We start from the raw sequence: 17,519 nt of genomic DNA, 5'->3' as shown, positions 1-17,519 counted from the left end.
AAATGGAGTATAAAGGATATCAGCACCAAGCAAGAAATTCCAACTGTAGGATCTGCCAACTGCATAAAACAAATGGTGCCTGCTAGGGCCAAGCACATTATCTCTCTCACTTATTCATGTCTTCCCCCATATGCAGGATGTTGCCCAGACATTTCGGTCTAGTTTTTCTTATTTCTCTTAATAAAGAATCAGAACAATGCCACTACTGCACAATACAAGAAACAAAGAGGGGTGGCATGAAAAAATATAGAAAATTATAGAATTCATCAGTCTGAAATTTTACCTGCATACTATTCTCTTTAAAAAATCAGATCTACCATATTCTAATTCTGCTTCAGCTTTTTGTTTGAACAGATTGCTCCCCGGAATGATGCAATGGTAACTACTTCATCCAAGAGTGACTGCTGGTTGATCCAAAGTATCCAAAGTCTCTAATACTGTTTCAAAGCTAATTATCTATAATCTTATCCTAAAGACACATTAGTGGTTAGTTCCATCCATTGCAACATTTTCACTATTTTGTCTTACAAAAACCTTCAATTTTCACTTTGTGATTTTCAACACCTTTTGACCGACCTTTACTATCTCTTTAACAAGAGAGAGCTCACGATGATATAAGGAAAAGCCTACCTGAAAATAATCTAGTATAACTACACATAATACTGAGCAACAAAATCCAGTACTAAAATCTAAAAAATAACTTTATTATTACGAAAATTGTGTAATTGTCAGGTTTTTTTCTTTTTTCTTTCAATACTGCACCCCCCAACACTACAGTGATACCACACTGTAGTGCCATAATTCAAAAAAGAAATAAACCCAAGATATTTTCAACTTCTAAAATGCTATAATGGCTTTCCAGATGCCAGCATGCTTTGTTACAGGCAAAACTCAGCAGCAGAATTGAGACATGGAAAAGCAGCTAAAATTGCAAGGGAGGTAAGGCATTGCAAGGCATTATCAATAATAAAAAATGACACGATCACAGCTCTACCATGGGGCACTTGGAGACCCCCTATATGAACTTTCTGTGCTGAAAGCACACAGGAGGTGATGAGAAACATATTCCTTGCATAAAAATTTAATGACTAATATCCACAAATGACTAGAAGGAAATGCTGAGTTTCCCAGATTTCAGCAGGATTTCACTGTCTCTATGGAACAGTCTATGTACAATGTAGTAAGGATGAAACTAGCATCTGTCAATAAGGCCCGTTGAGGCTGTTTGCCTATACAATTCTGTGAGAAAGACAAATTCTTTCCTGAGGTTAAAGATGTCTGCACAATGCCATTTTAAAGTTCTGTATTAGTTCTGTGCCCTATGAAAAGGTTGTCAGAAAGGTTATCAAGAATGTTTCTGTGAACTTTAAGTTCTACTGTGAAGTTCTGGTTTAACCTCGATCTGGCAGACAGACTGGTCCCTCAGGATTGCAATATTGCTACAACTGGAGCATAAAGACCAAGAAAAGATACTGGAGTTCACCAATCAAAATGGTGGGCAATGAAGTTAGTGACCCAGTCCCATATCAATCACTAGCAGACTGGGATTTGGAGGATTCATTCCAACAGTGGGAAGACTACAAACACAGCATATTCTCTCAACTGGATGATTGTTTCTCAACAGACAATGAGAGTACTCTTTTTGTATGTAGTTATTATATTTTAGGTTAAGAATCCCACTTCGTGTCAGTATGAATTTATTAAATGAAGTAGGGATAATCACTCTACAAAAGTTAACAGAAATCTGCTACTCACTGAAAGATATGCATACTTAAGTTTCAATGAGCACAATTTTTTCTGTCATTTAGAAGGAACCAATGAAGCAGTTTTTAAGGCACACAAAAAATCACTAATTGTTTCAAAGAATCTTTGACTCTACACCTGTTCAAACAATTGTATTACAAGATTAATTTTGACATCTTTCAGTAATCTAAAAAAATGTATAAGTGCTGGGAAACCCCTGTATTTAGAGCATGTATAAACTCGATGGTGCTTTTAACTGCTGAGATATGCAGATGAAAAAATCCAGATAAATACACAACATTCTTAGACATGTCCCTTCCAGGCATAGCTTGTGAAAAAAAAAAAAAAAAGAAAAGAAAAATGTAACCTAATGATTTGGATATGGCTACACCAACAAAACTTTGCACATACCTTTGCTAAGTTTTTCTTCTGTTTAAGACACTTAGCCAGCATGACAACTAAAACTTACTTAATAGATCCAAAAATACTACAAATTAACCTGTGTGGAGATATTTTTTGCACACAGGCTGTAATTTTATAATGTGATTAACTACATATTCAGTGCCCATTATTTTTAACATTCCAACAATTATACTTTTATTAAGATAGGTCTTGAATAAAGTCCCAACAGCAGATGTTTTTCTCAATATTCTGTGATATTTTTCCAAGACAAGTATACAAGTCTTGGTACAGGTTGTACAAGCCTACGACGACTAATGTTTATTCAAGAAAGTAAGTGTCACTCAGCAATTTGTGGATGCAAATTATGAACTCAACCATTCTGAAGGAAGAAAAACACAGTCACATCCCTTCAATACTTAGAAACAAATTCAAAGATTCCATAAACTCTGAAAACTTTCCACATCAAACATCTTTGTTCCCTTCTTTTTCCACTCTTGTTTTCCTCTGTTGGAATGTCTCAAAAATATCTTTATACTAGTAATATCATTAAAAGCTATGGTTTTGTTGTTATGAGACCACCAGCAGAAGCCAACACATAACATGAATAAATGGTTGCCTTCATTCTCCAAAGCTAACAATTAAATGACTACCAGTTTAGAACTTAACCCAAAAGCATCTTGAAGTACATTCTTGCTTATGCGTTATATAGTTGCTTTTAAGAGTTATAGCTAAAGCAATAAAGATTCCTTTCTTTGTTAATAGGTAGATGCAGAGAAAATTGGGAGGTTATAAGGACACACTGTTCTAAAATTTCCCTTTACACTCTCATTTTTGCTTTTAAATTACAATGAAGCTTAATCCTTTTTCAATTAATTTGGCAACATTCACATCAGATCCAGTGTATTTACAGTTCATATTAAAAAAAATCTACACTGAAAAAAAAAAACAAAAGAAAAAGACAAAGTAGACAAAAAACCAAAGAAATCCCAGACTGTTAGTTCTACCATCACAGTAATTTCTCACTAGTAATGAACAGTAATTACCTTGATGAAGGTTGAACTTTACTTGATTCTGGAATTTCTGGTACAGGTCGATGCCTTAAGATAAAAGATCGGCTTGCCCTTGGAAATACTTTCATGCAGTTCAGCGTACAGGAATCATACAAGTCATTGTCTATCATTTCTCCTTTAAACTTATAGAATGAAGAATCTGGTTTACTATCAGATAGATCACCCTCATCTGGAAACCTCTGCTGTTTGTTTTCTTTGCATTTTGTCTCGCATGAACGAACAAATGAAGGAGGATCACGGAACACCAAAGGGCCAGTCAAGTGCTCATCAGCTTGGTATGCAGCAGCTTCTGCCAGTGATGCATCTGGCTGAGTATTCATCTTGATATTTCTACTCTGACTGACAGCTTCTAGTATGCTGTCTGAATTCTGGTATAAACTGGAAAAATCCAAACTTGTGAAGCTATCATCATTTGCCTCCATTGAGTTTTGCTCTGCAAGCTCAAACTTTTCCTTATTGACGTAAGATTTTTTAAGAAGTTGCTCTGATGATGTTGCAGGTATCAAGCCAGTCCCATCTACACTTGAATTGCTTACAGGAGATTCCTGATCTGAGGATGAATATTGCTTCTCTTCTAAACCTTTCAAGTCTTTGAATTTTAGTTTTTCACAGAAAAGAGAATATCCTGGAATTTCCAAAAGACTGTCTAACTGTTTAAGAATCCTTCTGCGATGTCCTGTAGGCAACACTCCCATCTGCTGAAGCACACTATTATTTATTCCCACACAATCCATCACAGTGTTATAGCCATAGTTTTTAAAGTTAGGAAGATACTGTGCAAGGTTAATGTTGATCAAAAATTCTTCAATATCAGTGTCATTGCCTGTAGATGACATGACTTAATTCCATATATTGCCCCACAAAGTCATGTAGAAATAGTCAGGTTGCATGCATGTTTACTAGCAAGAAAACTCTCAAATTTGGTGTCCACCAGTCAGCAGAAAATATCCGTTTCCTCACGACACCTCTTCAAGTTTCTTCAGTTTGGTGTGATTTTTTTAAAGACTGCAAACATATGGAAAAGAAAAAGGACATTAAAAAAAAAAATCTCGCCTGAACCTCACAATTGCCTTGAATAAAATTGTGAAAGACTCCTTGACACTTAAACAACAATATTTTTAATTGCCTGTATACAATAATTTCAGCAATGGTAAACCCAACCTTTTATCTTGGCATATATTAAAACAAATAGCAAAATCAAAGTCTGAGCACAAATAATACAGATTTAAAACACATATTCCTAGTAGTTAAACATTCAGATGAACTATCTACACACACACACTCTTATTACACAATACTTGGATATCAGGGAAAGAAAGAGTTATCCAAGACCACAACTGGAATCTAAACCTTTGCTATTTCCACACTACCACCAATAAATTACAGAACAGGGCTTCTACACCCTTACCTTTCAATCTCAAAATCCTTTTAGCATAGAAACACACTTGCAACTGAACAAAAGAAAAATTACTCTCTAGAGCATTCCATGTGATCTGTGCATTTAAAACCTCTTCAACTGAGAATCCAACCGAACAAGTGCCATCCTCAAGAACATGGTTTGCAACAGTCATCCCTTCAAGCAAACTGCAGGAACACAGAAAACAGGTAACCAGCATCTCAACTCTGACAAGGAAGCAGTTTTGCCTTGGCCACAAAGAGAAAAGGCATGAATCCATAGGCAAGTTCTGGCTGTCCGTGAGTTTTTCCTTAGTACACTCCAACTCAGCTCTTACACTCCAGATTTCATATATTTGAGTTATTGTTTCTTTCAGGGCCATATCTAAATTCACAACTTACAAAATCCAGATGCTACTCTTCTGAAGGTGTATGAAACAGCCTGAAATAATATTTCTTCAAAGAAGGTTTAAGATCAGCAACACTCAACAGGTTTTTTCACCTCTCTCTCTCAGTATAAAGAGTAATTTGGCCTTAGGGAAACCTGCTGACTGTAGCAGCTGTCCTGGCATGCAGGTACTAGCCTTAAGCAGCCTGGAAAAGAAAGAACAGCCTCAGTGGAAGAGCATTAAGATTTAAGTAGCATTTAGAAAGAGGAGAAATCTTATGACCAGAATTTGTCTGTGGTAATAGGCATTGATACCTAATTCTTCAAGGTCATTCATGACAAAAAATGGAGTACTCATGGTCTAGAATTGAAGCTTAAAACATTACCTACATTTTTACTGTATCAATTCCTAAATAAAGGATAAACCCTCTTCCTAGGAGATTCCTCCAATGTCCTTTGAATATCTAAGTCATTCATTCTTCAGAAAAGTTGTAAAAAATAAATAGATAAAAAAATATTTATGCATCTCCTAATTACCCAAAGCCACATATAGCTAAATCTAAATTTAAAATAATGTACTGCATGAAGCACAGCTGTTAGCACTGCTATTGGCAATTGTACTTTATTATGATTATGAAATTAATTATTAACTACCTCAATCACTGGACTTGTTTTCTTGCAAAATTTTGTAAATATCTTCATTACTCCCACACTTTCATAAAGTGGTAATCAAAACTGAGGAAAATAATCAGATTCTTCATACTTACACCATGCAAACATGTATGTGGCATAATAATAAGAAAAAAAGGAGATGAGCACACCTACATTATTCTGGAAGATGTAAAAATCAACATAGTATACTTACTATAAATGTTCCTTTACTTAAAATAAATAATTGGATTCTCTCTAGTTTCTAGCTTCATTTTTCTGGATATATTTTTATCAGCTTCGATCACCACCCACAAGTCTGAGAAGTGACTTATCTTGAATATTAAATTGATACTATTAAAACCTTTTAGAGAGACAACTTCATAGGTCAATCAGATATCAACCTCTCAAGAGAAATTAACTTTATTATGGAGTTAACCCTCAATTAAAGATTCTCAGGTAATTTAAATTCAAAAAGCCTTGGATTGATCTAAACTGATTAACAATCCACTTTTGTATTTACCTTTGTCTCATTCTAACTTGCATGCTTATATAAACTTCCATTGTTCCTTTAAAAAATTGAAAACTCAGCATTTCCTCAAAATTTTCATGGCAGCCTCCAGTCATAAAGGATAAAATTCAACAGTATGGCATCCACTCATCTATAAACCCTGGAAAATGTCAATGTATATTCACTTAAGTAGCTGAATATATATTCTCAGGTTCTGAGTACAGAATGAAAAAAATTAATACAGAAACTATTTACTGGGGGAAAAATATTGGAGAGGTACTGCTTGGACCAGAAAATAGTCTTTCAGATACTCAGTAATTAAAAAAAAAACACAATCAAACACACTGCAAACAAAAGGAAAAACAAACAAGCAAAAAAAAAAAAAGAATAAAACACCAAAAAACAACAAGCAAATCACACACATATTCAAGTATATAAAACCTCTACAGTGTATGCATATCACTCTAAGGCTTTTAAAGTTGCAGTTGCAGCTGGTTATCTCAGCCATTTCCACCTTCCTTGACAGTTCTGGGTTTCATGGTAGCATTTGGCTATTTTTTCCCTAAGGTGTTACTGTTCACTTTCAGACAGTATCATCTTCTCAATCCCTCACCTTTCATAATAACACAAAACATACCTAGGTACACAGCTTTAGATATATATGTTTTTATATAACATGTATATTTATTTATGAATATTTATTATATATTTATTAAATAATAATGTTTTGAAATATAAATATATATAAATATATTCTATATAATTATATATATTTATATTTCTATATAAAATATATAAATATAATATAAATATATTAAATATTTATTAAATTTATAAAATATATTATATATTTATTGAATATTTATTATTAATATTTATAGTCACACATTCTTTCTTCTCTTAATACTGTTTTTTCTACATGCGATAGCTTTGCCTACACCTTATTCTGGAACATCTCTAGTGTTGTTACTTCAGGAACTCAAATAGCCATGTGCTATCAGCTATTTGGATTCTAACCCATCTTTGTATAAACCACATACCAATGCAAAGGTTTACCTAGCAGAGAACAAACTTTGATTCCAAATCTGTAAGAATGGTTATGTTTTACTGTGTATTTTATGAACAAAGCATGTAGCAGAGGAAGGAAGTAACTGCTTGCTGAGAAGACATTTAGACCACAAAATGCCAACAGTGCCAGAAGATAAAGCCCAGGCCACTTTCTGTTTCTGTAGTTGTCTATGGCAGAAGCTATCAGTGTATCCATCAAGATTTCTGAAGACATGCTATAGATCTAGCCTAGCTATGCAACTGGTTAAATACCTCTAAGATTACATATCATTTTGTGGGTCTAAGCAAAAGGTTATACTGACAACTGGTTTAGTTTCATTACTTACACAAAGATTAACATAACAAACAGCTAAACACACTGGTGAGTGTTTTGCAGGCTAGAACATAAATATGTTCATCTCCTTAAAATATTTTATAAGGTTTGAACTCAAGAAGTATACAGAAATGCAGAACTCAAGGACCACCTTATTCAATACATTACTCTGTTTTGATATGACTGTTACCAATTTAAAAAAGAATTTAATCTCCTCCTTAGCTTTGATTACAAAGTAAGTCATAATAAACCCTAAAGAATGTATGGTACTAGAAATGGAGTGTCTCATACACATTTGTACAAATTCATTCTCTTTCATATCCATATTTCTACCACTACGAATTCAGCATTTGTAAACAACATTAGTGCACATGGTTGCATACATTCCGTAAAACTAATCTCCTCCCAGAAGCAAGGCAAAATAGATTTTCCTACTTAGAAATATATCGCAAAAAAAAAAAAAAAAAACCAAAAGCCAACAAAGACACAAAAAAAAAAAAAAAAAAAAAAAAAAAAACAACACAAGGGGAATTTAAACCTGCTTAAATCAAATTTGTTCTGGTTTTATGTTACCTTCTCCTAAGTAGAGTAACCAAGACAAAAATCACCATTGTCAACACAGTTGCTAAAAATAGGAAAATGCTATAATGGTTATTTAAAAAAAAAAAAAAAAAAAAATCAAGCTTCTTGGAAGACACCTGACCATTCTATTTTAACAAAATAGGGACAAAACACCCAAATTGCTATGTGAAAAAAGCAATATAAGGAAAACCATTTGGGCTTTCCTTCTAAGAAAGAAGTTTTAGCAGGAGATGAATTGCAATGTATGTTGCACATCCCTAGCCTTCTATGGCATCATCCAACTTTCTTTCATAGAAGATGTTTCTCACACTTCTTTAGAAACTGACTGTCAATTTCTTCATTTTGCCATCTTATGGAAGAAACTTCGACAAAAAGTGGCAACAAAAACTCAGAGTGGTCTAACAGTTCTTTTATTTTACTAAAAGCAACAGCTCAATAGCATCAAAGAAAAATGGCAATTCTAACTCTCAGAACACTTCCTCACATGGAGGGTAAGCACCTGCATCTAGCATTCTGGAAAGCTATATCTATGAATTTTAAAATTCTTTCTTCCTAAGATTTTTCAAGTTGAAAAGTCCTGAAGACGAAATTGACAGGGAGATAGACAAATCCTAGTTGAAGCAAGCAAGCAATCCAAATTTTAATAATAAAATGTGTGAACTGTAGGTTATAGGTGAACTCAAGCAGGACTAGACTTTTTTTTTTCTTTTTTTTAATATCAATACAGATAAAAGCCTGAAGAAACTGTCAAACTTTTAAGAGTACATGGTAAGATAACCACGCTGTGAGCAATCAGTTCAACAAACATAAGCAAGTTCAGGCTTGCTCCCAACTTCTGCTAAACCACCTACTACATAAAGATCCTAATGAATATGTTAAAAAAAAAAAAAAAAAAAGCAAAATAAAACAGTACAACAGGTCTTACCATGGAGCAAAATGAAATCTGCAAGTAGTAAATTTCACATTCACATTGTAATTGACTCCATACAAACTGACAAGTTTAACATAGAAAACACTGTAAAGATCTTTTCCAAAACCTACATTATACAATCAGCATATTGACTGCAAGGAAAAAAAAAAAAAAAAATACAAACACCCAAACATTCCAATAGAGCTATTGCCTTATTGCCTTTACCAATACAAGGAAGTTACGAAGCATAGGTCAACCTAGTGGATAATTACAAAATAACTTTAATTACACCCTCTGTCAAACTGTTTGTCTTTTTTCTTTGTCTTTTTTTTTTTTCTTTTTAAAATTTCAGAGCACTTGCCTTCTAGAAAAAAGTTCAGCAACCTTTGTTACCTCCGAGTCAAACCTCATACTGCAAGAAATTCCAGTGGAACAACTTGCAGAGTCGCAGGAGTAAGGAACTGCATGGCATGAAAAAACTGACTGAAGGTGGAATTGGAACTTTGGGAAGTTGCTGTGGCCAAACTCGGGTGCTGTATCCTTCACTTCGTATTCTCGATCCAGGACATACTACAGCTTCTTTGACTTTCTTAAATTTTCTGATAAAATTTCCAGGTATGTAACAGCAGCTAACACGAGGTCTGTTCATATCCGACCTCACAAAAACAACTCATAGAGTAAATAAATACATAGTAATAAAGCACTGTTCTTTAACGTGACATTTACCTACAAATCGTTAAAACAATCGAATCTACAAAGAAAACGGAGAGCAACACACGCCTTATTCCCTACCTGCCTACCTGCTATTTCTCCCCGATCGCCACTCGGTGCCTGTCGCTCTGCGGGACGTGTCCCGTCCCACCCCCCGCGCCCTCTCCAGCCCTTTTCCAGCGCGGGGCCGGCTGCCGGCGGCTCGGGGAGCGGAGCATCCCCCGGCCCGGCCCTGCCCAGCCCCGCACACCCCGCCGAGCCCGCTTACCTCCGCAGAACCCCGCGGCTGACCGGGACGGGCGGGCGGAGGAAGGAAGCGCAGGGCTTTAGCTTGTTCAACTTTCAGTTCTCCCTCCCCGCCGGCTCGCTCACTTTCTTGCTTTCTCTCCTTCCTTCCTTCCTGCCGGGCTGGCTCCACACCCCAGCCCAGCCGCCCCCGCGCCGCTCCCCGGCAGGCCGCGCCCGCGGAGCTCCCTCCCTGCCGCAGGAGCAGGCCGCACCTGGGCGCGCCCGCCGCTCCGAGCCCGGCGCTGCGGCTCGGGCGGCCTGGCCGGGCCGCGCACTCCCTCAGGAGTCCCTGGGAGCCGGCAGGCTGCGGCTCCGCACTGCCTGTGCCCAGCGCATCCCGTCAGGAGTCCCTGGGAGCCCGCGGGCAGGCTGCCTGCGCCCAGCGCATCCCCTCATCCCCTCACAGAGCCCTGCGCTGCCCAGCGGGACTCCCCTTCCCGGGCAGCGGGCAAAGGGCGGCCCGGCGCCACCTCTGTCACCCCGCTGAGGGCTGCGAGGAGACACACACCTGTGATCGCTTGCCTAAAACAAACGGAGCTTACAGTAATTTCCAGGAATTCCCCAGTTCTTGCAAGTGCCCTGTGTCTGTGAACAATGTGATTCAGATAAAACCAGCGTTTTGTTACACAAAGTGATACAGAAAGGATTCTAATGTAGTCCATTGGCGGACATCCCCATCTTTTACTTGAAGTGTCAATTCTCATCTTTTCTAATTAAATGCAAGGAGGTTTCGGAAGGGTTTACAGTGTTGCAGCTGAAGTCTGAGGTCACGCTGCTGAAGCAAAACAGAAGCAAAGATGTAGTGAGAAAAAGAGGCCAATTATTAAAGCGCTGATTTAGGACTGCTTCCTACACACTAAGTATAGCCTTACTAAATCGCCTTACTAGCAGAGGGGCTGTTAAAAATTGCTGGTGACATGGTACTAAAGTGAGGTCTCAGGATCACAATTTTGAATGCAAACGCCTCCTCCATTCTCCAACTTTCAGTCAAAACTTCCAGATTAGAGGTTTGCAGTTCAGTTCAGTTACAGCACCAATTCCACCAGTGCCAAAGCACTTTTGAAAATCCAGCCACAAGTTCTAATTATTAGAAATTTAATTATCTGTGTACCTAAAGAAATGCAGTTAATTTTACCTCCTAAACTTTTATTTTGCAAGCAAATTTTTGGATTTGCCTTTTTTTGACAATCTAAAGAAATTTATTGTCTTCTCGCTAGTCTTCTTATTAATGCTTTTGCAGCGTCTATCTCAGACAAGGAATTGTCATTCCCGATTATTTGCTAAGGGACTGATTTGTTTCCAAACCAAGTGAGTGCACAGATGTGATTCAGGTAAGTACACTAACACCCTTTTTTGTCATGGCCTTTCTAGATTGTAACCTCATGACTCACAGAAACATCTGATCACAGATTTGCCTAACATTTCCAGCTAAGCCTAGCTTCCATTCAGAACACTAGGAATGCCAATGAATACTGACTTTGAAAAGGAATTTTAACCACAGTAACTTAAACTATTTGAAAGATTAAGGCCCTGTAAACAACAAAAGATCGGCCTCCTTTGCAAGGCTTACCTCACCATGGAAAAATTCAGTTAATTAGCAGTTTGTGGTGGGCTAGAATTTCTTTCTGCTCAAGTCTAAGGGTATGGTCCTTGATTAAAAACCCTTGTGCTCCTTTCTCTGTCAAGAATTTCCCAAGTCCTTCCATAAAGCCCACTTTTCTTCCTCTTCCAGGGACCCGTGTGATTTGCCTGTGTAGCTGGGCCAGTGGCAGAGACCGTAGATAACAGTCCACTCAGCATTTGTCTTTAAAAAACAGGTGTCAGACCCTGACACGGAACACACATGGAAGGAGATTGCCCTCAGCACGTTTATAGCTGTGCAGTGGTATCTTCCCTCAGAGCACAGACACTGCACCAGTACACACTGTGTCTCAGCCAGAGTTTTACTTACTTAGTTTCCTTGACCACAGTACTGTATCACGAGAACTGAAAAAATATTTTTCAGTGTGTTTCTTTGGGAGAGGGCAAGGAATGGGAGAAATAAGCATTAAACACATACCCAGTTGTGCTTACTTCTTTCTGTTTGCATTATGTCCAGAAAAATTGCAATATAGATGAGATAATTTTAAGTCACATTGTGCTATTAAGGGTTTAGGGACTTTTCTTGACATTTTTCTTTATCTAAATTACATTATCAGTATCACACAAATCCATATGATGTTTTATTCTTTGTTAGAAATAAAGTAGTAGAATTTGATCTGCGGTGTTTTACTCTTTGTTAGAAATCAAGTAGCATAATATATCATCTTTCAAGAAAACTCTTAAGTCTCTAATTTATCTACAGCATATAGTTCTCTAATGAGCATGGGATGGCAGCTAACACTACAGTAACAAAAGAAGTCTTACAAAAATCTAGCAGGAAATTGCATCTTGCTAATTTTGGTGTAATTCAGATATGACATAAGGAAGAGTACTATTCTAAGACTTGTTGATAAGACTGGGTTTTAAAAATCTGCTGATAGACCTGGAAACTGCAGAAGTTTTGTTATCTGATAACTTCCTTTGAGTTTCTCTGTTGCTGTCATGAATAAGTGTTAGGTAGGCAGGTGTTTTTAGTAGATCAAGACAAAATTTCAGTCTAGAAATTAATTATAAATAGGAGCTGCATGACTTCTGCTATATTCTCTGAAAGATATTTGGGCTTCTGTACAGTAAAATATGTTTAACCATATAAGGTCATTCATAGTGAATATGCTAATACCTTCCAGCTCATATTTGTCATTACAAAACCCTTTAAAAAGCCTGTTTTCCAGTGATTGATAGTGACCTGATTTTTTTTGTTGTTGTTTTGTTTTTAACAACATAAGAATAACCCTGTAAGTCTGTGTTTAAGTAAAGATGGAATAATATAATCAAACTGTACAAGAACTAATTCTTAAGATATAAATATATATCAGATTTCCACACTCTGTGTGGTTTGTCATATACCAGAATAGATGTTTGCCACATTCCTTATTCTTCATTAAGCTTACAATGAAACTGATTCAAACTAGTCAGACATTTTCCAAATTCAAATATTGTAATTTCTAGATGTGTATATTTTTAAAACTACATATCAGTTCTACTTGCTGCATATTTATTATATTTAAAAGCTCCAAATCCAGCTGCACAAACAGCCAATTGATAAGATAAAATAGGAAAAACATCTTCTACTCCTTCCTTTACAGGTGACTTACAAGTAGCTCTGATATTTACATGAAGTTTGTCAGCTACCTAAAAATGCACAGGAGACCTGAGTTTATTTGTGACTTTAAATGAGATTATTTCACTTTCTCGTGGGAAAAAAAAAAACAAATAATATTCTTATTAAACACAGTCCAAGCAAGGTTTAAGTTCTGAACTTGTTCTGTGATTGGTTCTGTCTCATTTGCTCCTCTTCAAAGCAGAGGTAATAGAATTAATCCACCAGTCTCCTCAGGGTGTTGAGAAGGTTGAATATTTAGATTTTGGAGCTTATGAAGCATCATAGGAAATGAAATGTTAGCTACACCTCAATCAACCAGCAGGTGAATATCTAGGCCTTTTATGATTTGAGCCTCTCTATTACTATTATGGTATAATATTGATGTTATTGTTAATAAAATATCAGGAAAACTAACCTTAGAAATTAAATAAATCATTACAGTTTTCACAAGCAGTGTTCCATCACAAGCTAATATTTTTCACTCAGGGTAAAACAAAATTATACAAAGTTTCAGAAGAATGATAGGACTGCAGATAAGAATAATCACTAGATCTAAATTCAGTTTTTGCATTTTCTGTCAGCAGTTTATGTGTCCTTGGAATTCCTGTCATCCACTTACTCAATGCGTTATAAGTCAGTTACCTTTGTATGTCACACTGGATACCAGCCTCCATTTTTACTCAGACAGACCTGTAAGCCAATTTGACCCATACCTTATATTTTAATGTAATTAATAATCAGTTTGATTTCTAGGAAGCTTTGTAAGATAGTTCCCTGTACCATATGATGGATTTTTAAACTATCATTTTATAAGCTATTAATGTAATTTTATATAGGTATGATAACACAATTATATTCAGTTTTGCCATCTTCTTTTAATGGCTGTAAGTTTGAACTTAATGCAGCCTATGTCTTGTTAAAACTACTGATGGACTCATGAAGTAGTTCCTTTAGCTACTTTGATATTGATATATGACTTTTGAAATAAATGTGTAAAAGTGATACCACAGAGTACTAATTACTTTTACAATGTATTGATGTTTTTCTTTCCTTTACTAATTGTGGTCACAGTTAAATCTGAATTAAGTTTTTGGCTTACATATTGTACATAACACTCAACTGCACATGCAAAGTTCTCTCAAGAAGTTATTAGATTAATTTACATGCTCTTAATTATCATAGAACTACTTGTAAACCAACGGTAAAATTTGCTCTAATTAACACCTCTCATATAGTGGTGATGGGTGAATTAGAAACATTGAACTTGACTTCACTTTCAACACAAGTCTGCAAACTTAGCAATCCAAAATACAACGTGAGGTTCCAGGAAGTTCAGGTTCTGTCTGCTGTCTTTTGCCAAAGCACACAATACTGGACAGACATCTGCCTGGACTAACCCACTCCAAGTCCTCTCCTAGGCCTGCACCCAAACCTCTGGATACAGCCCTATGGGCTGGTGATCCCCCACTTCCCTCTGTATTGGTACATCCATTAACCTACAGGGCTGAGAATCTTTCCTGCAGTATTGTTTTACTGCATATTTATTTATACTGCTTGAATTCACAAGCCTAGAAATGAAAGCAGACAATTTATTCTAGCAGTGCAAGGGAGTTAAGCTCCTGCTGTAAATGAAAGGTTTCTAGTTGCTGACTAGGATTTCTGCATGAAATCTGTCACTAGAAAATCTAAATCTAGTGGCTTTAATACTTTTGTCAAAGCACCTGTGTTCCAAGTGGGACCTTATTCTAGCACTTCTGCCTCTCATATTTAAATGTTTTCAAGCTTTTTGAGTACAAATGCATCTTCAAAGCATGTGGAATGTTCAGGGTTTTTTTTTATTTCTTTGCTATTTGTCTCATTTAGGGGATTTGGTTACCTTGACATAGCTTTCTGTCATCTTTGAGAAGTTTAATGGAGCATTGTTTAACTTACTTGAAAATAAATCCCTCTGAGGAAATTTCCTGTACATCAAAGTGGTAATTTTTTCCCCATATTTATCTTTGTACAGTTCATTGAATTATAATGAATCACACATCATTAAGATTTTATCTCCACAGCATTGCCTAATTTGAATTCAACAGAAACCACATTTGACACTTTTAACAATGCTATTAGATTTAAAGGTCACCATTTCAGGCACTTCCTTCTCTCTTTCATTTTACTTGTTGCTTAAGCAAATTTGTCATGGAAAGTAACGAAATATAATAAACATCACAGAACTATTTCTAGAGAAAAAAATTCCATAGTACAATCACACCTGAAATTGTGTATAGTTAAACACAATTTCACACTGTTATTTAGGTCTGATGAATTCATATTATCATAGAATCTTAGAATTGTAGAGTGGCCAGGGTTGGAAGGGATTTCAAAGATCATCAAATCCCAATCCCTTGCCATGGGCAGGAACATCTTTCACCAGAGGGGGGTTGCTCCGAGCTCCATCCAAACTTGCCTTGAACACTTCCAGGTACAGTGTTCTTTGGAATAACATCTCTGAACAACTTGTTCTCTCCCTTCTGTTTTCTCTTTTCCTCACTGCTCTCTGCCCAACCAAATAAAGCAACTCATTATAGCTGACTCACTTCACAGCATTCTGATGCTATCAAAGGTGTTAAACTGGAAGCTTACTGTATATACAAATAACACTTCAATAGAAAACTTAATGTGAAGATACCCCATCTGTCCATGAATAATTTCTTGTAAAGTTACTAGGTTAAGTTAGAAGCTGAGTGGTATCAAGTCTTTGAAGTTTTACTGTATACGTCCCATTTCACCAACAGTTTCCTTAGCTTTCTGTCTCTTTTCTAAGTAGCAAATTGAGCAAGAGCCTGAAATGTACAATGCTAACTGTTTAAAGTAGACAAGCTGCCTGGGTAGTATCTTACTATGAACATATGACATAAATTCTATGGCACAGTGCATCTGTAGCACTTTCTTAGTTTTTCTTATACTTTTTAACTTGGGCCTTAGAATACCAGAGATGGGGAGAATAACCATTACACGTTTTCAAATATAAATAGATCAATAAACACACCAAAATGCATTCATTGTCACATACTGAACTTTGCATTACATGCAGAGTATATAGGAAGAACTTATTGGATCTGCACCATACACTCTAATCTCTTTTCCTAGCAGAACAAAGTCCACTTCCTTTGTTATCAGCTATGAAACACTTCTAAAGTATTCTGAAAAGAACATGAATATCTGCTAAAGGGTCATTTAATTTAAATGTGTGATTTCATCGTTGTTTTTCTAAATTGGATATTTTGTTCTTCCTGCATCCAAGGCTAGTAATTAATATGGATGAAAAAGCACTTTTTTAAAAGGACTTTTCAAATACTTAGAGAATATAGTTAAATGTGAATGTAACCCAGGAACAGGGATTATTTTAAAACAAAATCAAGCACAGAGCTAATTTTACTAACTTGTTTTTTTTCTGCTGATGTAGCTTTGTTGAAGATTGCTCTTTTAAAAATCACATTTCTGTGGATAACTAAACTTTAAGAATGACTGCACAGGTCTTTTGTTATTAGTTCTTTCACATATAAATAAATAACATCACAAGACCTGAAAGAAACAAAATCTAGTAAAAATTCTATATTTATCACAATTAATTTTGCACTTTTATTTCTTCCATACATGATATTCATTTTCTTCCTTTTGTGTTACATTACCTACCTGGACCTACTTTAACAATTGGGTTGCTGGACACCTATGTCTCTTTTCTTGTGAGTCTGTTGTAAAAGTAACTTACTCATGTCTATGGGCAGTGGATAATATGACAGCTTTTGTCTTCATCCTACCACTACAGGTCTGATTTTTTTCAGTTAAAGGATGTGTTTCAGGCAGGGATTTCCAGTGAGGCTGAGGATCCACAGTGGCAAAATCTTAGAGAGTTACTTGTGATCAGATATCCCTGGACTGGTTTTGTGTGTCTCTTTGTATATCTGTGTCTTTTTTCCTCTGCTCAGATTTTCTGTAGTAAAGGCTGAAAGAGAAAACTATACTTTCACTGTTAAACTTGACTGCTGGAGAATAGAATAGTACTGTACTTATCAAGTCTGCTTATTCCTAAAGTCTCAACATCCTCATTGTAACTGGTGAGCTGCACAGTACACCATCTCAGTAACCAATCCAGGGTGAACTAAATCCAGGATGAATTAACTTCAGAAAAGTACAAGATTAAAGTGACTCTAGCATTTACCGTATGATATAAATTTTATTCTATCTAAATAACCTTTAT

At 36.1% G+C, this 17,519-nt stretch overlaps 1 protein-coding gene across 2 annotated transcripts in view; it reads right to left on the bottom strand.

The window, feature by feature from the left end:
• The window catches only part of ARAP2 (ArfGAP with RhoGAP domain, ankyrin repeat and PH domain 2), a 115,698-nt gene extending 105,412 nt beyond the window's left edge, over positions 1-10,286 (bottom strand). Inside the window, exons 1-2 of one of the 2 annotated variants that reach the window (XM_056490320.1) lie at positions 10,010-10,286; positions 3,189-4,220 (exon numbers count right to left, since the gene is read on the bottom strand). In XM_056490320.1, the coding sequence (XP_056346295.1) occupies positions 3,189-4,051 (863 nt within the window). In that variant the 5' untranslated portion in view covers positions 4,052-4,220; positions 10,010-10,286. The remainder of the gene's footprint in view (positions 1-3,188; positions 4,221-10,009) is intronic. The other variant, XM_056490319.1, reaches the window with a different exon arrangement.
• Positions 10,287-17,519: the final 7,233 nt, after the last annotated feature.

Source organism: Oenanthe melanoleuca, chromosome 4 (assembly GCF_029582105.1).
Source record: "Oenanthe melanoleuca isolate GR-GAL-2019-014 chromosome 4, OMel1.0, whole genome shotgun sequence".
NCBI classification, from domain to species: domain Eukaryota; kingdom Metazoa; phylum Chordata; class Aves; order Passeriformes; family Muscicapidae; genus Oenanthe; species Oenanthe melanoleuca.
The sequence above is the reverse complement of the archived record's forward strand: the minus strand, read 5'-3'. Positions and strand labels throughout refer to the sequence as shown.